General features: G+C 40.0%; 1 protein-coding gene across 7 annotated transcripts in view; it reads left to right on the forward strand.

Annotated features, from left to right (window-relative positions):
- The window catches only part of COL19A1 (collagen type XIX alpha 1 chain), an 859,492-nt gene that overhangs the window by 109,669 nt on the left and 723,585 nt on the right, over positions 1 to 26,238 (forward strand). For all 7 annotated transcript variants that reach the window (XM_066604267.1, XM_066604321.1, XM_066604301.1 and 4 more), the window contains 2 exons: positions 19,595 to 19,718; positions 22,073 to 22,345. In XM_066604267.1, the coding sequence (XP_066460364.1) occupies positions 19,595 to 19,718; positions 22,073 to 22,345 (397 nt within the window). The remainder of the gene's footprint in view (positions 1 to 19,594; positions 19,719 to 22,072; positions 22,346 to 26,238) is intronic.

Consider the following 26,238-nt stretch of genomic DNA (forward strand, 5'->3'; position numbering starts at 1 on the left):
ATCGCAGATCGCACCTATCTGCGATCTGCGATTCCTGTTCTCTTCTCTATATGCGCTCAATGGGGCCGGCGGCAGCAGCCCCGACCCCATTGAGAACATATACTAGACAAATCATTCTCCTCTGCCACAGCTGTAACAGCTGTGGCAGAGAAGAACGATGTTTGCCCATTGAATTCAATGGAGCCGGCAATATAGCCGACTCCATTGAAAGCAATGGGCTTCCGGCGATCACGGGATGAATTGTCGGGAAGGGCTTAAATATATATGAATTCATGAATGGGTGTTAGTGAGAGTTGCCTCTGATTGGTCAGGCTGTGACCAATCAGAGGCAGTTCATTCAGCAGGCGAGATTTTAAATCCCCCGCTGCTGAATACTAGAGAGAGCAGTTCAGGAGAACTGCCGCCGGCCGCGGCTGAATTCCGTCTGCCGGGACAAGGTGAGTATATATTTTTTTTTATTTTTACACATTTCTTGATGAATTGCAGGGAAGGGCTTATATATTTAAGCCCTTCCCGACAATTCATCCCGCGATCGCCCGCAGCGCATTGCTTTCAATGGAGCCGGCTGTATTGCCGGCTCCATTGAATTCAATGCGCTGGACAGCTCCGGCCCGTTTCTATTGAAACGCGGCTAGGAGCAGTATTTTCGGTCGATTTTTCGGCCCCGGTCACGCGATTTGCGGATTTGCATCCGTCATGCGACCCGCAAATCGCGGGAAAAAACGCCCGTGTGACTAAGGCCTTCCTGTGAATGGAGGCGGGTAGGACAAAACAATCCCTCCCGCTCTGCCTCCGTTCACAGAACGACTATCGCTCTTGTGTAAAAGCAGTGATAGTTGCTGGGACAGCTGTTTGGTTCGAATACGCCCTACTGTTGTCCAGTGTAGAAGGACCTTAAGGGGGTGTTTGAATATATTTTCTAAACCAGACAAACCCATTAACAATCTTCATTCTATTGAATTGTCATTGTCAATAATTACTTGCTAAAAAGAGTTTTAAGACATATTTACATGTAACGATTGTCGCTCAAAATCCGCTCAAACGAACAAAAGTGTGCAACAATCATTACGTCTAAACGTGAGCCATCGTGCACGTTTCATTCACTTTTTGTTTGTCGCTCAGTTTCAGCTTGCATAAACACCATTTGTCGCTACATCTAAACACTCATTGTTCAGTGATTCACACAGAATGTGAAGCACTTAGGGCTCCTGCACACTTGCGTTTTTCTTGCGCGTTTTTTTCACGCGATATCGCTGCGTTTTTTCACGCGATTGTCAAAGGGACTTTTTAATGTTAAAAACGCATCTCACAAAAATTGCAAAGCACCAACTTGCAATGTATTTTTAACATTAGAAAGTCCCATTGACAATCGCGTGAAAAAACGCAAGTGGGTGTGAGCCCTAAAGAAGAAGTGAATGAGAAGCGAGCAATTCTCAGCGATGATCTGCTTGTTTAAACATTCAGCCCAAGCGCGAACAACTAGCGGTGACATCACTCGCTCATGCACTCATTTAAACAAGAATCGTCTTGTGTTAAAGAAGCATTAGGGTTTGTTCACATTAATGTCGGAGGTTCAGTTTGTAACCACAGTCGCTGATTTCTGCTAGAAAACAGGACAAAACAGAGCAGCAAGCAGTGATATTTTGTCTTCTAAATTCTGGCAATATTACGAACTGCGGCCCGGAAATCCAATGGATCCCATTAAAGTCAATGGGGGGCGGTTTGGTGCCATTCAGTTCCGTCACAAGACAGAATTGTTCGGTAACGGGGTGCCTGCTGCAGGAAAATTGAACTCCCTATAGCTGATGTGAACGATCACTTAGTTTTCTTCCTCTCCAGCTCTTTAGTTCATACATGTCACTTACCACTTGTGCTGCAGAGATTGAATTACATGGAAATGTATTATTACATTAAGCTTTTATTTTCCCTGAGAAAACATGTTGTTGAACACTGACCTGTTTTTGAACCTGTAGTTTTCCCTGCATTGTTACGTAGTCATCAATAGGGTTTTAAGAGGATATATTACTGCGAAGGATTTTTAAATATACAGTTACAGGAGTGTGATGAAAATAAGCTATGTGATGTCTTCATACTTTGTGCTACATCTGCGTGAGCTGACAATTATATCAGATTATCTTATTAGCAAATGTGTCTTTGTTTGCTCATTAACAAGTGACCACACTATGGCTCGGAGAAAGCAAACTCCAAATGGTTTAGGTTTCAGAAATCTCATTTGCAGCAATGACAAATACATCAACACCCACCATGGGAAAGTCTGTTGAAGCTTTTTTCCTTGAGCTCTGGTCATCGAATTATTTCTAACATGACAGGTGATGTTGTGTGTCAGCTGGAAGAGGCATAGCTTGCCACAAACTCCAAACATCTCTCACTTCTCCCTCAGGAAATGTAAGTTGGATCATTTTTCTTTTCCTGGAAAACATTCAGCAAATAAAAGGTCCCATTGATACTTGTAAATACAGAAGTCTGCTTTTAAGCTCATTTTTCTATCTCCGTCCACTATTTTCAGAACCAAACGTTCTACAAGTTTATCATCACCAATCATTACAATCAAAACAAAGTGGAAAAATGAGGCTTTATGTTCAAAATGTTGGAAAGATTTTATTGGAAATTACGTTGCTTTTACAGGTCCCAAATATGTCACATTTTAGTGGCTGTATCAAGGCAGTAATACCTGGACTTCCTACAGAGCCATAACTTGAAGCTTCTGTGCCCTAATGTAAAATCTGCAATAGGTTCACCTGCCTGTAATACGCCACTTAGGCCTCGGTCACACGACCAATTTTTGGTCCAATCTGCAGACGCGCTTGCGATCTGCAGATCTATAGACCAAATGCATCCCAATGGGATCGGTCACATGTCCCCTTTTTATGCGGATGTGCGATCAATTATAGGACACAACGATTCGCAGAACTCGCCTATCTGCGTTCTGCGCATCGCTGTGTTCTATATATGCGCTCAATGGGGCCTGCAGCAGCAGCGCCGACCCTATTGAGAACATATACTAAAGATCGTTCTCCTCTGCCACAGCTGTAACAGCTGTGGTAGAGGAGAATGATGTTCGCCCATTGAATTCAATGGAGCCGGCAATACAGCCGGCTCCATTGAAAGCAATAGGCTGCCAGCGAGCGCGGGATGAATTTTCGGGAAGGGCTTAAAAATATAAGCCCTTCCCTTAAAAACTATCCTAAAATGTGTAAAAATAAAAAAAAAATGTATACTCACCTTTTCCCTGCAGCCGGAGTTCAGCCGTGTCCAGCCGGCAGTTCTCCTCAACTGCTCTGTGTAGTATTCAGCAGCCAGGGATTTAAAATCCCCGCCTGCTGAATGAGCTGCCTCTGATTGGTCACAGCCCTCACCAATCAAAGGCAGCTCTCACTCACCTATTCATGAATTCATGAATGGGTGAGTGAGGGCTGCCTCTGATTGGCTGAGCGCAGGGGCCAATCAGAGTCAGCTCTCATGAATCAAAAGTTGTATCAGTGTAGAACCTTATTGTGATCCAAGTTTAGTTCAGTTAAACAACTGGAGACCTTGGTGTTGTATGCATAATGTGGACATTTGGTTCAGTCATATAATGGTTCCATTTAGGTACAGGTTGCAGTTTAGCCCTTAAAAGTACTGTACAGGTACTTATTTTATATGATTTTATAAAAGTTTGTATAATGGTGTAGTATTTCATTATAACATAGTAGTATAGCTAGTTTCACAAATTACACACTAGTTGCTGAATTTTATTTGCAGAATAAACACCAAAATTCCACAACTATGTATAGTTTAATGTTTGTGAATGCGATTTTCACAAACCCGATTCACTCGCAGGGGAAAATATCTGCTATGGATTCAAGTCATGTTGTATATTTTCAGATCTGCCACATACTCCATCTGTTGTGGATATTTCACTGTGGATTTAATTCCTTTCAAGTTACAATACTAAAAGGCAATTTAAAATCTCACCATCACAGAAGAATTTGGGAGTATAAGTTTAAAACCAAGTTTGACACTATTAAGAATGGAATGAACCTAGGAGGGGGCTTTTTACATCAGTGGAGAATATGAGAAATCTGGAGCAGAGATAACACGCTGGCCTGGTGACCCCTTAAGGGCTCATGTCCACGGGCAAAATGTGATTTAGGATCCGCAGCGGATCTACCGCGCGCGGATCCGCACCCCATAGGGATGCATTGACCACCCGCGGGTAGATAAATACCCGCGGATCGTCAATAAAAGGCATTTAAAAAAAAATGGAGCATGAAAAAATCTGGACCATGCTCCATTTTCGTGCGGGTCTCCCGCGGGGTCGGCTCCCGCGGGCTTCTATTGAAGCCTATGGAAGCCGTCCGGATCCGCGGGAGACCTAAAATAGGAATTTAAAGCATTTACTCACCGCAGCGGACCGCGAAGCTCTTCTCTTCCTCACGCCCGCATCTCCCTTGCTTCGGCTCGGCGGATGTGCCCGGCGCATGCGCGCGGCACATCGACGACGTGCCGGCGATGTGCCGCCGGCGTAAGAAATTCATCTGCCGGCCGAAAATGAAGATCCGGCCGTGAGGAAGAGCAGAGCTTCGCCGACCGCTACGGATAGGTAAATGCTTTTAAATTCTTATTTTCAGCGCTCACGTCCGCGGGGCAGGAGGGACCCGCTGCAGATTCTACATGTAGAATCTGCAGCGGATCTGATTTTCCCCGTGGACATGAGGCCTAACACCAATTTAGAGACCATAAAACTTTCACATCCCTTATCAGTGGACTATATGTTTGTACTCCTTTGCTCATCGTGTTCTGGTATTGTGTTAAGTGTAAATTAATCACACCATGTCTGTGCCTTGTCATATGTATGTGTGTATATATATGCATGCCTCTTCGGATCTATTTCATAATGCGTGAGGAAGACCCCTGCGTAGGTTCAAAAGCTCGCTATAGCATCATGTCTTTTTGTTAGCCATTAAAAGGTATCATAGCTACAAGATTACTTGGTTTCTCATAGTGAGAACAATCCCATTCATTTCAATGTAATGAGTGAAATCTGTGCCTAAGTACGCAACAAAATAATGTGTGCGATTTTAGTATGGATTCAAAGCAAAAAGTTTAAACTGTGTGTGAAATTAGCTTAATGACTGGACACTATGGGTGCTATTATGTGAACGCTAATTCCTGCCATTAGTGCTCGTGGTTTACTGACAATCACCAGCAATAGAAAGCTTCTTAACACAGTTTCTTCTTGTGTAATAGTGTTAATTGACGGGCTGCATTTGCTTGCAGGTGCAGCTCAGCAATTGTTGTAAACATGTAAACGCTAATGGCTGCCACTAGCTCTCATGTAATAGTAACCTATGGGGGAGATATATTAGTGCTGACACAAAGTCATGGCATACATCCTGTTTATTGAGGAGGTTTTGTCACTTTTTATTATTGATGAACTATCCTGAGAATAGATTATCAAATGTTGATTGTGGGGAACTGCCACTCAGGATCCCCATCAATCAACTAATCCTGCTGCCCACTGTCAGTGCGGCAGGTTGTGATATCCACATCAGTGGTCAGCACAAAAGTCTAATAGATAGCTTCACTCTCATTGAAATCAACTGATCAGCTGAATGCAGGGATCCAAATAGTAAAAAGTGAGAAAACCCCTTTAAGGCCAAATTCTTACCTGCATGCACAGCCTGTTTGATTTGCATTGTTTGGCTCTGAGCAATAAAAATACCAGAATTGACAGATCCTGTACATGCTGTATCTGAGTGGCACCAGATGTACCCCATTGACTATAATAGGATCTGTTCAGCTTCTACCATGTAAGTTGAAATTTCATTGGATGAAATACACAGCTTGCTGTGATATTCTGCCCAAGATTCCCTGCCAGATCTAAAGGAGCGTCCGACACAAATGTTAATGCAGGTTAACCCTTACATGATGCAGTTATTTTGGGCCTTAGCGCAACAATTTTTTTTTTCGTTTTTTCATCACTGCTTTCCAAGAGCCCTAAGTTTCTGGTTTTTTTTCCCATCAGCACGGCTGTATGAGGGCGTGAGCAAGAGTTGTTTTCTTATTTACAAAAAGATTTTTTAATCATTTTTATTGTGGGAGAATGAAAAAAGCAGCAATTTCACAATTTTTGACATTTTTGGGGGGGTCTTGTTTTTACAGTAAAAACTGCATGTCTACTTTATTCTATGGGTCAATACAATTGTGGTGCTACCAAATATATATGGATTTTTTATGTTTTATTATTAGAGATGAGCGAGCATACTTGCTAAGGCAAACTACTCGATTGAGTAGTGCCTTATTCGAGTACCTGCCCGCTTGTCTCTAAAGATTCGGCTGTCGGCAGGGGGTGGGGGAGAGCGGGGAGGAACGGAGGGGAGATATCTCTCTATCTCTCTCACCCCGCTCCTTCCTGCTCACTTCCGCAACTCACCGCTGTCCCGTGCCGGCAGCCAAATCTTTAGAGATGATCGGGCAGGTACTCGAATAAGGCACTACTCACTCGAGTAGTTTACCTTAGCGAGTATGCTCGCTCATCTCTACTTATTATTTTAAAAATATTTTTTTTGTGTTCAATTTCTTTCTGTCACCATATTCGAAGACCTATAAAGTTATTTTATTTTTTATTTTTGGGACTTTCCAAGGGCCTGTAAAAGTAAAAGTTTTATGTATCCCAAAAAGATGTCAAGAAACAATAGCTTGACATCTCTTTGGGGTACATAAGACTTTTTGATTGCTTTTTATTCAATTTTTGGAAGAGATAAGGTGACAAAAAAACTGCAGTTTTGGCATTGTGTATTTTTTTTTAAGGCATTCACCATATGGGATAGGTAATGTAATATTTTAATTGGATTTTTATGGACAGGCAATATGCATTATGTTTTTTTTATTTTAAATATTTTTTCTCCTGGCATGTCTAAAGATCAGCAATTTGACTACATTCATGCTATTTGATGGAAGAGGCTGAGCATGATTTAGTGTGGTCAGACATGGGACTTTTTGTGGCCAAGGGCGGGGCTTTGTGAGCATCTCCGTCATTGTCCCTCTTTTTATTGCTGTAACGTTGAGAGGTATGCCTAAGTTGCTGTTGGGACCAAGGCAAGGCAACTGTGTATACAGCTAAACCATTGGGCCAGATTAGCTGATTGATTTGTTCAGCCTGCCTGAAGGAGGAGTTGCTACTTTTAAAGATGTGTGATTTTAGCAATTAGTGTCAACAATAGCTGACTGATAGAGTTCATATAGCCTGCTTAGTGTCAAGTATGTAATTTGAGTTAGTATTGTGTGTCTTGACAGTGTGATGTATCTCTTGGTGTTTATGTCAAGCCCAGTCTGTGTTCCTGGTTCAATTTGTTTGTATCTGGCATTTCCAGTATTTGGTCAGTTTCTGGACATTGTTTCTTTAGGTATTAGAGAAAGAACAGTAGTCAGGGCTAGCTCTGTTGAGGTAGCTAAGGATGACATACAGTGAGTATAAAAAGTCTACACCCCCCTGTTAAAATGGCATGTCATGTAGAGAAATATGAATAATTTCTGATTTATTCCCACCTTCAATTTGACCCATTATCTGTACAATTACATTGAAAAACAAGCACAAATCATTTAGGGGGGAAAAATAACAAAACTAAGATAATGTGGTTGCATACGTGTGAACACCCTCATATTTGGGTGTGTGGTTGTGTTCAGAATTAGCCAATCACATTTATACTCATGGTATAGTCAGTATACAGCTGCCATTATTTACAGTGATTCTGATTTACCCCATATAAAGTTCAGCCCTTCTAGGAGGATTTTTCTGACATTTTCTTAGTTGCATTTTTCAGCAATTGCCATGGCCCATAAAGAGCTTACAGCACATCAAAGGGGTCTGATTGTTGAAAGGTATCAGTCAGGAGAAGGGGCTAAAAGATTTCCAAGGCATCACGTATACCACGGAACACAATGAAGACGGTCACCAAGAAGTGGATTAAATTTCACACAATACCAAGAACTGGATGTCCCTGAAAAATTGATGAAAAGTCAAGAAGAAGATTGGTTTGAGGGACTGCCAAGAGGCCTACAGCAACATTAAAGGAGCTGCAGGAATCTCTGGCAAGTACTGGTTGTGTAGTGGATGTAACAGCTATCTCCCATATTCTTCATATGTCTGGACTATGGCATTGGGTGGCAAGACAGGAGCCTTTTCACAAAAAAAAAAAAAAAAAACATCCAAGCCTGGCTATGTTTGCCAAAACCTACATCAAGTCTGCCAAAAGAATTTGGGGGAATGTGTTATGGTCGGATGAGATCAATGTTGAACTTTTTGGCCATAATTCCAGAAGGCATGTTTGGCACAAAGCCAACACTGTGCACCACCAAAAGAACACCATACCCATAGTGAAACATGATGGAGGCGGAATTATGCTTTGGGGTTGTTTTTCTGCTGCTAGAATTGGGGTTTTAGTTAAGATGAAGGGAATTCTGAGCAGTTTGAAATATCAGCCCATTTTTGCACAAAACCTTTAGGCCTCTACGAAAAAGCTGAATATGAAAAGGAATTTCACCTTTCGCCATGACAAAGACCCAAAGCATGCCTCCAAATCAACAAAAGAATGGCTTTGCCAGAAAAAGAGTTTGGGGATGACCCAGCCAAAACCCAGACCTGAACCCCTTTGAAGATCTGTGGGTTGACCTAAGGAGGGCACTACACACAAGATGCTCTTGCAATCTGATAGATTTAGATCACTTTTGCAAGGAAGAATGGGCAGAAATTGTGAAGTAAATGTGTGCAATGCTGATACACACCAACACAAAAAGACTGAACGCTGTCAAAAAGTAAAAGTGTATATCAACAAAGTATTAGTTTAAGGGTGTGAATATTTATTCAACCACATTATTTTAGTTCTTATTATATTTTTCCACCCTAAATTATTTCAGTTTGATTTTCATGATTCATTTTTGTCAGATTTTTTAAATGGCATTTTAGCAGGGGGTATAGACGTTTTATATCAACTGTATGGATACTCAGTGTGTGGGATACACTAGCAAGAAAATAGGGAACAAAATTAGGGCTTCTTCAGATGGTGGGATTTAGTTCCGTTATGTGGCTGTGATATTCATGGCCGTATAATGGTATGAAATGAAACCACTAATTTCAATGGTTTCGTTTTTATTAGCGGTATTCTCGCCTGTTAATAGTACGGGCAAGAAAAGATAGGTCTTGCCCTATCTTTGCCGGATGTAATTAATACAACATGCAGGAAAGATAGGGCAGGACCTATCTTCCCGCTTCTTTTTTTTAAAACTCATGCGCTATGGCGCAGAGTTTGAATGGCCCCCCAAAAAACCCTGGTTCATGTGCAAGTGTGCTCCATAACGGTGAATGTAGTCGCTCATATGCCCATGTGTTTATGCCCTTAAAAGAGATATCTGCTGCACCACCGAAGTAGAAATAGGTAGAATTAGTAGCATTTGTTTCACCTGGCTTATAGAAGTTATACTTTTGTATGTGCTACTGACTGTACTTCAAATTCCCATTGCTACATATCATGCTAATAGCTACTGTACACTAACTGGTCCCAGTGCTCAACATATTGCCTTTTATCATGTTGTACACTTATTTTCTGCAGTATACTCCTGATAATTGCTTTATTAACACTGGTATTTAAATAATTTTATGGCAACAAGAAATACCTAAAGAATTCTCATGGTTTGACTGATTAGCTCATCAGAGAGAACTTGTGGGCTTTGTACAAAGCAATTATGAGAGCAATTTCATGGAACTCTTCACTTTGTCAGAAATCAATTATACTTCAAGAAAATCACATTGTTATCCTTTCATTTAGTGAAATTACAGGAAAAGTCCAGCTATGGTAAACCTTTATTTGATTATTATTATGGAATTGCCTTCTGTTATTTAAATTGCCACATTTATGACTTTGCATAGGAGAGTAGCCTTCACATTTCCCAAATGTGCTCCATTGGGACTGACTGCAGAATGCAAGTACTATTTATGAAACTTGTACCATATCAATAAAATGAGGTTGCCGCAATGGCCATCAATATACTGTGATAGCCCACAAACATTTGAATCATCACCTGTTGACAATGATGAAAGTAGAGCACTTGTGGAAAATACAATTTCCCAGCGATAGCTCTTTTCTAATATGTGAACCACTCCATATCCACTCCATGACTGCATATTATGATTTCTTCATAAGAGGCAGAATTGTTAAAGATATTTCAATGACTGTTTCATAGATATGAATGGGCCTATAGAAATCCATACACATTCTACAAAACCAACCCTGTTTAGCTACATGGAATAAATCTTCAGTGGCATAAATTTCTGCAACAAATCTGCTATAAATTACATTACTCTTATAGAAATATTAGACTATGTATAATGTAATTGCCTAGTAAGAAAAAGGAAGATCATAAAGGATAAGCCTTCCCTTCAGTCTTCCCATCCAGTTTCTCACAGTTTTAACAAATATTGAAAGCGAATTTAGGATTTTTTTTGTATACTGCAGTGGAATTATATCATGGTGCTCAAGACCCATTGTACAAAACTTTGTGCTCGTCCATAAGTTATAATACTGTAGGTACATGCCTGCTTCTTGAATAAAGTCTTTCTTAAAGCTCACTCATTAATAACTGCCCATTTCACCTGCACCTCTGATTTATAAAAAAAAAGGTTTATAAGTGTATTTTCTGTAGCCCCTTATTCTCTACTTGTCTTTTAATATATATCTAGGAACATTATGGCGGCACAATTAATTAAGATACATCTATGAGCTTAACAACATATTAAAGTCTTGATCACATAGAAAAGTTAGAAGCCTGAGTGCCCTTACATGGTAAATTAATATATCATGTGAGAAGAGATTTATGCTACTTTTGTTTTTTGGAGTCAATCGCAATTTGACTCAATTCCACAGTGGGTTTCTTCCTCTGTGAGCGAATGGGGTTTCTTAAAATTCCATTCACTGACATTGTACTTCATTTAGATGCAGAATTTCTGCGCAGTTGTCTGAAACAGACCTAAGAACTACAGTGATTGAAGAAATGGTTCACCGTCAAGGTTATTTAACCAAAATATTATCTGATTAGTATGTAGAAAATGGATATTAAATGTACATAAACATCTTTGAGTGGATCTAGAATGTTAGCATTTGGGGTTTGGCATGATTTTCTGCTAAAAACGTTGTAGTGTGTACAAGTCTTCTGCTTATATCAGTCACTGTCCTGCTGTTGAAAATGTGTTAAGTGTTCAACATCAGATGGAAGGTAAGAAGAGAATATATTCTATTAATCAAAATAATACTTGAACACTTCATATTTTTATCAATTCTTATATGCACTCCAGCATTGTTACCCCTTGATTATCCTTTGTGATCCACTGGTTAAAAAAATATGTTTGACCGACTAAATTCCTGTGAATGGAATATTGGATGGTGTATCTGTCCTTATGCTGCCCTCCCCATGCTGTGACTTGTAAGATAAAGTATTGGTTAAAGTGTAATATTCAAAAGAGATACAAGCATATTAAAAATTATTAAATATGCCTTGGATTAGTAAATATTTGCTCCTTGTCAAAGAGTGGAATAATGTCAAGGAAGGCTTTTAATCATCAAGTAGTAAAATATTGAGGCATTCAAGCTTCCATCAAACTAACTTTTTTGCAGCAGTTTTAGAGAACTTGTAACAAACACCATGAAATTCATGAGTTATTGTATTTTTTTTGTGACATTTTTTCTTTTTACTCATTTTTGGCATGCATTTTGTCACGATTTTTTTACGTATAAAAAAGTCTGTAGGAAAGTGCTTGAAAAAAGGAGCCATACCCAGACTAGGATGCTTTTTGGGAAAATAAATGCCATGAACCCAAAAATAGAGCAAAAGTGAAGAACCCCCCCCCCCCCCCCAAACACACACACACACCTACCCCACCAGCTGACTGTATATTTCATAGCTCCCCAATAAACTACAGTTAACTCTTCTGGCCACTGTTAAAAAAGCTACAAAACAGCTAGGATTAATGATGCAAAAAAACTCTATGCGCAAAGTTACTCAAAGCAAGATTTAAAGATATTCATAGTTATTTTATGGAAGTTTAGAAAGAATATAACTGCATATATGTTTCAATAGAAAATAGCAAAATAACTTTCACAAACCATGACTACAGAATTGTGTACATTCTGGAAAATGAATGTTTATACTGTAATGAGATAAATTTAGTGTAAATGTTTTGAATAAATGGATAAAGCTATTTTAGAAAAAGCTATTGAAAACTTGCTACCTACATATGATGTCATAATAATATCAGTGTATTTTTTTCATTTAATCTGTAGACCACAATTAAATAACTGTTCTAGTAGTGGAGAGATGGCCACACATGCATTTCTCTGTTTTTAGAAGTCAAAGGAAATTGTTTGCTTGCCTGTCCCCATAACTTATATAGATTTTATTGAAGAAGGTCACATGTACACTACCGTTCAAAAGTTTGGGGTCACATTGAAATGTCCTTATTTTTGAAGGAAAAGCACTGTACTTTTCAATGAAGATAACTTTAAACTAGTCCTAACTTTAAACAAATGCACTCTATACATTGCTAATGTGGTAAATGACTATTCTAGCTGCAAATGCCTGGTTTTTTGTGCAAAATCTACAAAGGTGAATAGAGGCCCATTTCCAGCAACTATCACTCCAGTGTTCTAATGGTACAATGTGTTTGCTCATTGGCTCAGAAGGCTAATTGATGATTAGAAAACCCTTGTGCAATCATGTTCACACATCTGAACACAGTCTAGCTCGTTACAGAAGCTACAAAACTGACCTTCCTTTGAGCAGATTGAGTTTCTGGAGCATCACATTTGTGGGGTCAATTAAACGCTCAAAATGGCCAGAAAAAGAGAACTTTCATCTGAAACTCGACAGTCTATTCTTGTTCTTAGAAATGAAGGCTATTCCATGCGAGAAATTGCTAAGAAATTGAAGATTTCCTACAACGGTGTGTACTACTCCCTTCAGAGGACAGCACAAACAGGCTCTAACCAGAGTAGAAAAAGAAGTGGGAGGCCGCGTTGCACAACTAAGCAAGAAGATAAGCACATTAGAGTCTCTAGTTTGAGAAACAGACGCCTCACAGGTACCCAACTGGCATCTTCATTAAATAGTACCCGCAAAACACCAGTGTCAACATCTACAGTGAAGAGGCGGCTGCGGGATTTTGGGCTTCAGGGCAGAGTGGCAAAGAAAAAGCCATATCTGAGACTGGCCAATAAAAGAAAAAGATTAAGATGGGCAAAAGAACACAGACATTGGACAGAGGAAGACTGGAAAAAAGTGTTGTGGACGGATGAATCCAAGTTTGAGGTGTTTGGATCACAAAGAAGAACGTTTGTGAGACGCAGAACAAATGAAAAGATGCTGGAAGAATGCCTGACGCCATCTGTTAAGCATGGTGGAGGTAATGTGATGGTCTGGGGTTGCTTTGGTGCTGGTAAGGTGGGAGATTTGTACAGGGTAAAAGGGATTCTGAATAAGGAAGGCTATCACTCCATTTTGCAACGCCATGCCATACCCAGTGGACAGCGCTTGATTGGAACCAATTTCATCCTACAACAGGACAATGACCCTAAACACACCTCCAAATTGTGCAAGAACTATTTACAGCAGAAGCAGGCAGCTGGTATTCTATCGGTAATGGAGTGGCCAGCGCAGTCACCAGATCTGAACCCCATTGAGCTGTTGTGGGAGCAGCTTGACCGTATGGTACGCCAGAAGTGCCCATCCAACCAATCCAACTTGTGGGAGATGCTTCTAGAAGCGTGGGGTGCAATTTCTCAAGCTTACCTCAACAAATTAACAGCTAGAATGTCAAAGGTGTGCAATGCTGTAATTGCTGCAAAAGGAGGATTCTTTGACGAAAGCAAAGTTTGATGTAAAAACAATGTTATTTCAAATACAAATCATTATTTCTAACCTTGTCAATGTCTTGACTCTATTGTCTATTCATTGCACAACGCATGGTGGTGAATAAGTGTGACTTTTCATGGAAAACACAAAATTGTTTGGGTGACCCCAAACTTTTGAACGGTAGTGTATGTGAATGCAACAGGGCTGACCCAACCAATTTTTTTAAACAGGGGCCTTCACTTAACTCACTGTAACCCTGATCTGAGTTAGGTCCTATTTACAAGGGACTAACTGTCGAGGAAATGATGCCCGACAGCACATCCCAGTGAAGCTCGCTTCTGTACCGTTACTCAGGAGTGAGTATCACTGGATTGCTCACAGCACTGCCGGCATGGAGGCAGGGCGGCTGGAAAGTGTTCTTTCCCCACCCATCTTCATTCACTGTAAGCAGTAGTCATTCAGAACTGAGCGACTACTGTTTACACTGAATGGCTAGTCATTCAGTTTTCAGCATGCAGAAACTGAATGACTGAATACATTTACATGGGACGACTGTCATTCAAATACCCATGGGAGCGTAGGTATTTGAACAACTCTGAACGATAAATGTCCCCTGTAAAATGGCCTTTACTTATAGCTACAAGAAGGACAAACTGGACAAAATAAGACATTTATAGTATCAGCTGGCTACATGTTCAGGCCTCATGTCCACGGGCAGGCCGGATTTCGTATGCAGGATCCCGCAGCGGAATGCAACCCTGCCCGTGGCCGGTGACCCTGTGTACCTGTGTCTGCAGGCATTGATGTCTGCATGGATCTCTATTCTTTTGGGGACATCTGTACTGCAGATGCTCCGCACGACTCACCGTCGGACATGCGCAGTACAGATTTTTTTTTTTATATCACCTGCGGATCGGACGGCTTCTTTTGACTTCAATGGAAGCTGTCTGTGCGTGAACCACATTGAAATAGAGCATTTTGCAATTTGATTTTCGCATCCAAAGATCCACAAATCAAATCCGCATGCTTTAGTTCATGTTTCCCCATAGGCGGCTTGAACTGCGGATTCCACAATTCAAATCTGCCTGTGGACATTAGGCCTTAGAACCTTGATGTCCTTGAGACAAAACCAGGTCTTTCCTGTGCAGCCAGTATTTCACGACATTATAAAGGCTTGGGAATAATGATGAGTTAAGAGTAATGACATCAAAATAACAGCTGCAATAAACCGCAATGGAAAGGCAAAAGAATGAGGAAATGTTATTCAAATTTTGAAGTCTACTTACGGTCCACATCACATCTAAAATGTTTATTACTGTTCATGTTGTTGCATGAAGCCCAGTGCGAACACGTATGCATGAGTGAGCTGATTGCACTTCTTTCAGAGCTTTACTCTATATTGCTAAAAGAGAAATAGATCAGTCAAAATGTGCTTCAGTTTTTGGACCTGTATGATTAAGGCCTTAGTCACACGGGCGTTTTTTCACGCGATTTGCGGATCGCATGACGGATGCGCATCCGCAAATCGCGTGACCAGTGCGCGCAAGTCGCCCGCAAATCGCCAGAAAATCTGCTCCTAGCCGCGTTTCATTAGAAACGGGTCGGAGCTGTCCAGCGCATTGCATTCAATGGAGACGGCAATAGAGCCGGCTCCATTTAAAGCAATGCGCTGCGGGCGAGCCCGGGATGAATTGTCGGGAAGGGCTTAAATATATAAGCCCTTCCCTGCAATTCATCCTGAAATGTGTAAAAATAAAAAATATATATTTACTCAACTTCTCCCGGCAGCCGGAGCTCCGCGCGGCTGTCCTGCAGTGGGTGTAAAGGGGGTGTGAGTGAGACCTGCCCCCTGATTGGCTCAGCGCTGAGCCAATCAGAGGCATGTCTCACTCACACCCATTCATGAATTCATGAATGGATGTGAGTCAGACCTGCCCCTGATTGGCTCAGCGCTGAGAGGCAGCAGTCACTCACCCATTCATGAATTCATGAATGGGTGTGTGAGTGAAACCTGCCTCTGATTGGTCAGGGCTGTGACCAATCAGAGGCAGATCATTCAGCAGGCAGGGATTTTAAAGCCCCGCCGGCTGAATAGTGCCGAGAAGCAGTTCAGGAGAACTGACAGCGGCCGCGGCTGGACTCCGGCTGCAGCGGAAAGGTGAGTATACAATTTTTTTTTTATTTTAACACATTTTAGGATGAATTGCAGGGAAGGGCTTATATATTTAAGCCCTTCCCGACAATTCACCCCGCGCACGCCGGCAGCCCGTTGCTTTCAATGGAGCCGCTGTATTGCCGGCTCCATTGAATTCAATGGGCAAACATCGTTCTTCTCTGTCACAGCTGTTACAGCTGTGGCAGAGAAGAATGATTTGTCTTCTATATGTTCTCAATGGGGTCGGCGCTGCTGCCGCCGGCCCTATTGAGCGCATATACAGAAGAGAGCAGGAATCGCAGATCGCAGATAGGTGCGATCTGCGATTTTTTGTTCTATAATTTATCGGACGAGCTCATAAAAAGCGCTCATGTGTCCGATACCATTGCAAAGCAATGGTTTTATAAAATCACCGGACGCATGCGCATGCGCAAATCGCGGCAAAAAACGCCTGTCTGACTAAGGCCTAAGGCATTATATAACCTGGGGTTTGTATGGGAATATATGTGGCTTCTTGCTGCAGAGCCATGCAGGTGTCATAGCACAACTCCATATAGCACATTGTATGGTGCTGTAATATAATCCTGTGCCCAAGTCCTTAAACCTGTATAATCATCCAGAGCAGATGCAATTTTCTTGTCTGACAATCTGAATTCTGGAAAAGTAGTCATAATTTTTTGGGTAAAGTAAATATATTCCTATACAGGGCTTCAGGTTTTTAATACTTTATCTCTTTTATGTCTTTATTTAACTCTCTCTATTTGGAACATAGTATTACGTATAATCTTGTATGCAAATGACGTAGTATTATTTGTTATTTTCTTTTTCAATAAAGTTTGCTGAATGAAGGTAAAGCTTCGGGACAATACAGTACAGTAGGTTTTATATATATAGGAAAGAAATGGACTGGCTTTATGGAAGCTTGGAAAATAGATTAATCTCTTCGTTAACTGAGCAGCTCTGCTGACAGTCTCCTGTTTTAAAGAGTGACTATTTACAGTATTTCCTGTCCTATTTATAGTCTTATTGATATGCAGCATAGATCGCTTTCATAGTAATGTGGGCAACAATTTGTTAGGTGTTTATGACAGTGAGAAGCTGAGAAGTATTTTTCCACAAACATTTAATATTTCACTCAGTTTCTAAAAACGCCACACCGCCAATACTTTTCTAATTAACGCTTTAAATTTCTTTTCAATAATTTGTATTAGGTTTTATAATAAACAAAGAAAATGTGACATATTTGCTGCGTTAGAATACAATTTCTGTACCGTGTCATACATATTTTAAACATAGAATGCGTTGCTGAATGAAGCTAATGTTCCTTCTTACAAAAGAAAAGAAAATAGTTGCCAGGTTAATGTAGTTCGCCACTTGAGTGCTAGATATCAACTGTGAACTAGAAACTTGTGTGTACCACTTGAAGGCTTTTACTTTGTGGCAAGAATCTATTAGGGAAAGGAAGAGGGTTTGGGATATGGAGATAATGGAAGGGTGGTTTGTGAAGGGATTTATCTGCTAATTAATTGAGGGATGTTTTGTCAGCCAAATGTTGCATTTGAATATAAAGGGATCGAATGTTCCATTTTGGACTGCCAGCATTTTTTCGTAGGTGCAGTTAGATGAGACTATAGAAGCTATTTCTTTTATGGAAGAAACTTTGGAGCTTTTCCAGTTGCATGCTATTGTAAGACGGGTTGCATGTAGTATATGGCAGATAATCGTTCTGCATTCCAACTCTTTAAATTTCCAGTGTTATGATATTCCATAAGTCAACAGTAAAAAAAAGATATGACTGCTATAGACAAAATCTGTAGTTTTAATTTAAAGGACACAAGCAATTTTGTACAACTGTATCCATGATAGAAAAAGTCAGCTAAGTGTGGACGTAGTCTATGTAAAACAAGTTTGAATCTTGCTCTTAAACAAATAGTTGCAGTTTTTTTAATGTATATTACAGAGAACCTGTCATCTTGATTATGCTGCATTCAGTGAGAACAACCTAAAGTAGAGACTGATACACCAATTTCCGCATTCTGCACTTATGGGCTAATGTTATATGGTTTGGGAGAAGTTACATGTTGATCTCGCAGTGCATGACCAGAAAAAATGTACATTTATTAATTACGGTAGCTACTGCAAACTCAGTCCATCTGCCTACTGTTATTGGCAATCCCAAATGCACCAGCAATTAGGTGCAGCTGTCATCAATTACCAGCTTCAATTTATTTGGTACAAAATACACTATTTTTAAATAAATATGGTTCATTATGAATGAAAAGTTTGTTAAAGTGTAACTGTACTTTCAAAAAAATTTGATATGGCAAACGTTTTAATTGGTAGAGATCCTGTGCTGAGACTGCCTCCAATCACTTAAACAAAGTAGCAGAAGAAAATCTATCGGCCTGTCTTCAGCTAGCGCGGAAGCACTTGGGTGACTACTTCTGCTGCTTCGGTTTTGCAATCAGTGAGGGCTTCAGTACCCTGACCCCACTGATAAAAAATGTTGAAATGTCCTTGTTACATGTAAAAGGTTTTTTGAAAGTACAATTACACTTGGAGTGATTCGAACCTCCCATCTGCTTGGCATCTAATTCTCCCCTGATCCTGATATTTTATACAACTTTCTAGTATCTAGTATTGTTTTTCAAACAACTTACTTGATATTTTTCAACATAAACATATGGTACTCTGCCAATGCATTGTGTCTCCAAATGTTTTTGAGGCACATGTCAACCTTGCAGGGTATACATGGCTATAGTGAATTGTAGCCAACCAAATGTATTTCATTGTCCCAATGCATGTAAAAAAGTAATTTTGCAAATAATCATATCATACTGATTTGTGCTATAGCTCCTATGCACACTGATGTGTGTCTATCTGTAATATTGGAATGACAGAGATGTGAGACAGATGAGAGTGCATTGGCTTTCTCACTGTGATTCACTGCCAGGAAGATGTAAGAGGAGGTTTCCCTGGGTGACCACAAGAGCTGTCCGACAGCTATTATTCCAGTAATGGAAGGCAGCTTTAACACAACATCTGTGCTTCTAAGTGAAAGACTATATTCAAGTCATAAGGATTGAGTATTACAGTCAAGTTTTCATTTTTGTCTGGGGGTGACACTGAATCTCAGGCTGCAGCTTATTTGTTGAATTACACAGTAAACGGAAACACACTGTATTGTTTTATATGATCATTTTAAGGCTCTAATCACATCTGCACATTGGTTTCCATTATTTTACTTCGTCATAGGAGTAGAACGACAAAAATCATAGAAGTGGTAGATCCGGCATATCACAGACAACAAACGGTACCCGGTGGAGTCCATCAACAATTATGGGTCTGGTTGCATTTCTTTCATGCCACCAGACATTTTACCCAACAAAATAGCACAATATGCTGCATTATTTTGATTGATATTTTGGACAAGATATATGACGGAGGTTCCTAACAGAGTGTCCAGTGCAGATGTGAACAGAGCCTTAAATTTTGCACATTCTGTTGATGTTTACCGTTTTTGCATTTTCTTCACAGACAAATATTTTCCTCTGGACTTCCAGAAGAATACTCAATAACTGCTCTTTTCCGTGTACGACGTAGTACAAAAAAGGAGCGCTGGGCTTTGTGGAAAACTTTGACCCATGCAGGGAATCCACAGGTGAGATTTTTTTTATTCTCACTGTAAATAAACATAAATATGTGATTAAAGCAACCCTTTAGTCCTGTAAATGCAGATGGCATCACTTGTTCTCTGACTACCTGATGCACGCCGAGCATCAGTATGCAGTAGCAGTCTAAGATACTGCATGCCGCTCTGACTGGCCAGTGCTGCTGGCATGGGCCACACTGGCCAATGAAAGCAGGATATAGTGTTTTAGACTACCGATACATACTATTGCAAAGTGTGCATCAGCTAGACAGAGAAGAGGTGTGCCATCTTTGTTTGCTGTCAAACAAGAGCATCCCTTTAAATGTGATTATTCTTAAATAGCAAGAATCTGACATCACCTCTTTTTTGAATTTTTGTAATTTGTATTTATTTGTAGTTGTTTCCAAATGACACTTCATTAAATCAATTAACTAGGCACCATCAGGCATCCAGTCTTTCCATATACTCTTTGTAAATAGGCAACATAGTAACATAATATGCTAGTCTGAAAATCGATGTATGTCCATTTAGTTCAGCATATTACACCTCCATGTTGATCTAGAGGGAGGCAAAAAAAACCAATAAGGCAGAAGATAATTTTCCTCATTGAAAGAGCAAAAATTTCCTTCCTTGCTCCGAGTCTGTCAATCGGAATACTCCCTGGATCAACAACCCTTACTATAAATTGCAGTGCTCAAGAAAGGCATCCAGGCCCCTCTTAAACTCTTTTACCAAATTCACCATCACCACATCCTCAGGAAGTGAGTTCCATAGTCTCACTGCTCTTACAGTAAAGAACTCCCTTCTATGTTGGTGTAGAAACCTTCTCTATTCTAGATGTAGAGGGTGCCCCCTTGTTACAGTCACAGTCCTGGGTATAAATAGATCATGGAAGAAATGTCTGCATTGTCCCCTGACATAACCAATGTCTGCCTTTTATCATTGAACTCGTACTTACACACATTCTCACCCAGATTAAGCATTCTCATTTTATATACTAACCTTTTATGCGCCACAGTATCAAACGCTTTGGAAAAGTCAAGATATACAGGATCCAATGACTTTCCCCGATCCAATCCAGAACTTAACTACTCATAGAAGCTGATCAGATTGGTTTGACTGAAGAGACCATCATAAACGAATGCTGATATGGAGTTATACAGCTATTTTCATTGGGGTACTCCAGGATAGCATCTCTTAGTAACTCTTCAAACATTTTACCAGCAAAAGCTTCTGGGTCACTTTTTGACCCATTTTTGAATATGCACCAATCCATTGGAACAGACCCCATCGCTATAGTGTCCTTAAATTTAAGAAACAATGGTCTGTCTATTACATTACTTAATTCCCTTAGAACCTCGGTGTATTTGCCATCAGGACCCAGCAATTTGTGTATTTTAAGCTTTTTAAGGTGGCTCTGCACTGCTTCCTGGGTTAAACTATTGACATTTAGTGGAGAGTTTAGTTTATCTGAGTTTATATTTCATCTGATCTGAAATTTAATTTTTCTCTGTGAATACACTGGAGAAAAAACCATTTAATAGATTTGCTTTCTCCTCATCACCCTCTACAATTTTCCCACATTATTTATTGAAGGGCCAACACTTTTAGTATTAGTCTTTTTAACTATTTATATATTTGAAAAACAGTTTAGGGTTAGTTTTTTTCCTGGTCATGCCACTGTTAAGAAAAAATAAGTGTTTAACTGAAAAGACTGCATAATTTTACACCCAGTCAAAGTTTTATATGGACATTTTTTGTAATTGTGCTCAGTCCCTTTTTCTAAATATGCAGCTTGTTCTATTAAAGACACACATTATTGTTGTCATTGGTGCCTGTTCAGCATCCATGTTATATCCATACTTCATTTGTGTTTGTACCTACAATGTTAGAAGAAATAAGAGGCACTTTAGAGGAGACTGATATGAATAAAAGGCCTTATGCCCATGGTAGAGCCATCATATAAAGGTGTGGGGGACTCCGTGTCCTGCCTTATGGTGTAGTGCATTTTCCTTCTAGAAAATAATACCTCTGTAATACAATGTTTAATGGGAAAAATAATTTCTGTCAGATTCTGAACATCAGAGGCTTACAAAGGTACACTAGAGCTCCACAAAAATTCGTGGGTAACTTATCAGGCTCCATTCAAGCCTACACCTTCTAATAAACAGCCATGTGCATGAGAACTAAAAGTGAAACATTTTTTAAATCTGTATTTAACCCAATATTTTAATAGTCAGTATGTATTTTAGGGTTCCAATTCAAGGTACCTCATTGATGGAGGAAAACATAATCATCTATAAAAGAATGTCTAAGCTAAATCATATTTTAATACCCTCAACAAATAAATATTTGTTTTCCAGGATGCTATACTAATTGATGGTGAAAAGAAAGTTGTGGAGATTGCAGCTATACAGGGTGGAATTACTTTGCATTACACCTTTAAAAGTCGAGAGCTCCATCATCTTTTTGATCGTCAATGGCACAAGCTTGGAATCTGCATCCAACATAGTATCATTTCACTTTACCTAGACTGCAAGCTAATTGAAAGAAGACAGACTTCTAAGAAAGACCCTGTTGACTTTCAGGGTAATTCAGTTATTGCGGGGCGTGCATCTGATGGCAAACCTGTTGATGTAAGTATTCAATACACAAATATGTATAATAACAAATAAATCTGACTTTAATATGCAAGTTATAGATACAGAAATGAATAGTCTTTGTCCAGAAAAACTCAATCACATTGAAACATCAGAATGAAGTTGAAATATGGAAAAAATGAAATTTGTTGGTGGATGGCTGTGATCACAAATGTGATTTTTTTAAATGGATTTTGATACAAAGCTCACATTTTGCCTGGTTCTTGTCAGGTGCTAATTTGATAATTTATTGTGGTGCCTTTTTAAGGTTTGTTGCTAAAAAAAAAATTTTGTCGCAGCCAGGGGCTTCACCTTGTGGTCAATGGGGCCGGTGGCCGCACTGCCAATCCCAATGATAACATACAGAGAAGATCACGATCCTCTACCACAGCTGCGACAGCTGTGGCAGAGGATTTCTTCATCTCCGCGGGGAGTCCACTCATCACTGAACACTGTGACAGCATTGTCAGTGTTCAGTGACAAGGGGACTCTCCGCGATGATGAAGAATTCTTCTGCCACAGCTGTGGCACAGGAGCACAATGTTCTCCCATTGCTTTTAGTGGTGCCGGCGCTTCTGCAGTCCCATTGAAAGCAATGGGATGACGACAAGCCATGCAGGGATTACCAAAAAAAATCCTGAAAATTATCCTTAGCTGTAGAAAAAGTTTAAAAAAAAGTTCCCGGCAATGTTCTTCTGTCTTTTGGTGGCCAGAGATTGAAAATCTCCAGCTCCAGAAAGCTCTGTCTCTGATTGGCTGAGCGCAGTGACCAATCACAGGCAGCTCTCAGCCATTGAATGACAGCTAAGCGCTGCCTGTGATTGGTCCTTGTGCTCAACCAATCAGAGGCAGCACTTTCTGAAGGCGGGGATTTTTCAATCCCCAGCCATCAGAAGACAGAAGAACACTACCGGGGACAGAGCAAAGAGACGGTCAGTGCTTGTAGGTGGGTTAACTTTTTTTTTCTTTTTCTACAGCTAAGGATGATTTACAGGGAAGGGCTTATATTTAAAGCCTTTCTCTAAAATGCCCTGCAGTGCTTGCCATCATCCCATTGCTTTCAGTAGGGCTGCAGAAACACCAGCCCCATTGAGAGCATTGGAGAACATTGTGCGCCTATGCCACAGCTATGACAGCTGTTGCAGGCGAATTCTTCATCCTCACGGAGAATCACCTTGACACTGAACACTTGGCAGTGCTGTCACAGTGTTCAATGATGAGGGGACTCCCCGCGGAAATGAAGAAACCCTCTGTCATAGCTGTTGCAGCTGTGGCAGAGGATCACGATCTTCTCTGCATGTTTTATTTGGGGTTGGTGCTGCTGTTGCCGGCCCCATTGACCACAAGGTGAAATCCCTGGATGTAAAAAGTATCTATTAGGATAGCGCTCCTTATGGTAGAGGAATATCCCAAATGAGTTAACACAAAGCTCAACTTAGCCGTTGTATAGTGAGACTCTTGTTAAAGAGCCCCACTATCACCTCCACATCCACCTCCGCATCACGCTAATGTGAGGTGATTAGTTTTTATGTATATATAAAGAGGTTTTATGACATGATATATGTGCTTGATAAAGTCGCGTTAAGCGACGAAACGCGTTGCACCAGAATAAAGAAGAATTGTGATATTTACAGTTTGGCGAATCACTGCCCTATTTTTTACAGGTGCAAATTTTATTTGCATGTAAAAAGCCCACATGTGACTGCCTTCATTGAAAAGCATTGGTTCTAATAGATGCAAATCACAAATGCACCTAACATGCGTTTAAAAAAACGGTTGTCTGACTGAGCCCTAAAAGAGATTTCCGTACTATGGGGGGGGGGGGGGGGTGACTGCATATCACTAGGAAATCTCATAACTTTCTGATCAGCAAGATTCAAATTCTCAAGATCCCTACTATTCTACAGACTGAAAGAAATAGTCGATTTTGTCCGTAAGAGCATCTGCTATACATGGAAATACAACAAAGCTCCATTTCCATGAAAGGAGTTATTTTCTGTTTTCTGTTACTCTACACAGAAGTTAGCCTGGAATGCTACTATGTTGAAGAACTGCTGAAGAGACCTCTGTCTCTTACTCTTTTGGATTGACTTTGGTCCCAAAATCCAAACCCAACCAATCAGAATGTTATGGCATATGGTAACATTATATCATAACATGATAAAATAGCAATACCTACTTTACCTAGAATACCTTTTGCTGCATCTACGAACACTTATCTGTTATTCTAGTAATATAGCCACTTTATTAATGATATAAGGTTGGCTAAAATACATTCTGTACATGTCAACGCTAACATTAGTAGCTTGCTTCTAAAAGTTGTGGCGTAGATCTAAAATAACCATATTAGAAGCCAAAAGACTACTAATAACAAGCTGTCAGTATATAATCCCTTTATGTGACATTGATAAGTACACATAAAGTTGTCATGGCTTATTGGAGTGAAGCAGCATTCTATGACTAATAACTGTATATACAATTGTCCCAGCTTTCAGCTAAGCTATCTGCATACTATAGTCAATCCATATATATCCCCTGAGAATGTGATTAAGAAACTTTTACTGTTAATGTTTTTTTCCAATACTGTTTCTATAGATACTTCAGAAGGGGAAAAATAGTTGCCTAGTATTTTTATCATACTGTCATAAGTATCAGACTCACTTTATGTTCACGAGTTAACAAGGGCTGTACATGATTAATTAAGGCGGCTCTGGTTTAATTCCCACTTGTTCACATTTCAGATTTCATTACAGGCACTGTGAATGGGTGAATGGTCAAAGCTTTACTGAAAGATTGTTATTAATCCTCAATGTTCACAATACAAATATTAACATTAACTTTTTAAAGAGGACCTGTCAACTCCTCATGTCAGCAGGGTTAGCTGCATAGCTTTGCAACCGCAGCCCAAGCTCAACCTAGCTTTGGTTTCCAGAGTGGTGTAAGTGTCAAGTGGGCGGTCCCCATTGCACACTGTCAATGACTGATGTTAAACTTTATTGATAGGGAGCATTAACAACTGCCAACCTGACATATTCACACTGAAATTAAGAAGAGCCCCTACAGGGGGAATAGGAGGGTGTAAAAAGAAAAGAGAGGCATTGTCGGAGTCAGTGCGACAGCAGCTGCAAAGTTATGCAGCTGGCCTCGCTGACATGAGGACATGACAGGTCCAATTTTACACTTATTTGTTTTCACTTCATTTTTCATAAAAACCCCAAAAGCAACAGAATAAAATATGCTGATGATTCGGTTTCACTCCATCCTTGGTTTTGGATCAGCTCTGATTTCTAGCCTCAGTATTTAGCTTCACATTCAAGTTTTACACAAACACTCTGACTTTGTGAAAAGCTTAAGCAAAGCATATCAAATGTTTAATGTATAAGTATTTGCAACCTGTCTAACAGAGAAACTAGTATAGTACTAAGTGAGTATCAATGACAACTAGCGAGGGTAACACAATGGGGCATATGTATTAGTTCTTGTATGCCATCTTGTATGTCCTCAAGTTGCCTATAGTTATAAGAATTGTGTTGAAAGGTTTCAAAGCTCCAAGGCTTTTTTGAGGTTCATCACTTCAAGCCTAGGTATACACATTTTCAGCTGTGTTTATATATTGCATACGTATACAGGGTTCAGTACTTGCCTTCATATTAGTCATGCATGCAAAAAACATAAGTGACAATTAAAGAATAACTGCACTTTTTAAAAACTTTTGCCTTATCAGAGCGACATATCAAAAGTTATGATCAGTTGGTCTGCAGCTCTCACCCAAACACTATGAAATTTGGCTGTCTTCACTGCCTCTTGGCTGTTCTCAACAGCTCAAGATGGATGCAGTGATGTCTATAGAAGTCTATATATCCATCTTCAGCTGCTGAGAGGAGCAGACA

This window comes from Eleutherodactylus coqui, chromosome 1 (genome assembly GCF_035609145.1).
Source record: "Eleutherodactylus coqui strain aEleCoq1 chromosome 1, aEleCoq1.hap1, whole genome shotgun sequence".
NCBI classification, from domain to species: domain Eukaryota; kingdom Metazoa; phylum Chordata; class Amphibia; order Anura; family Eleutherodactylidae; genus Eleutherodactylus; species Eleutherodactylus coqui.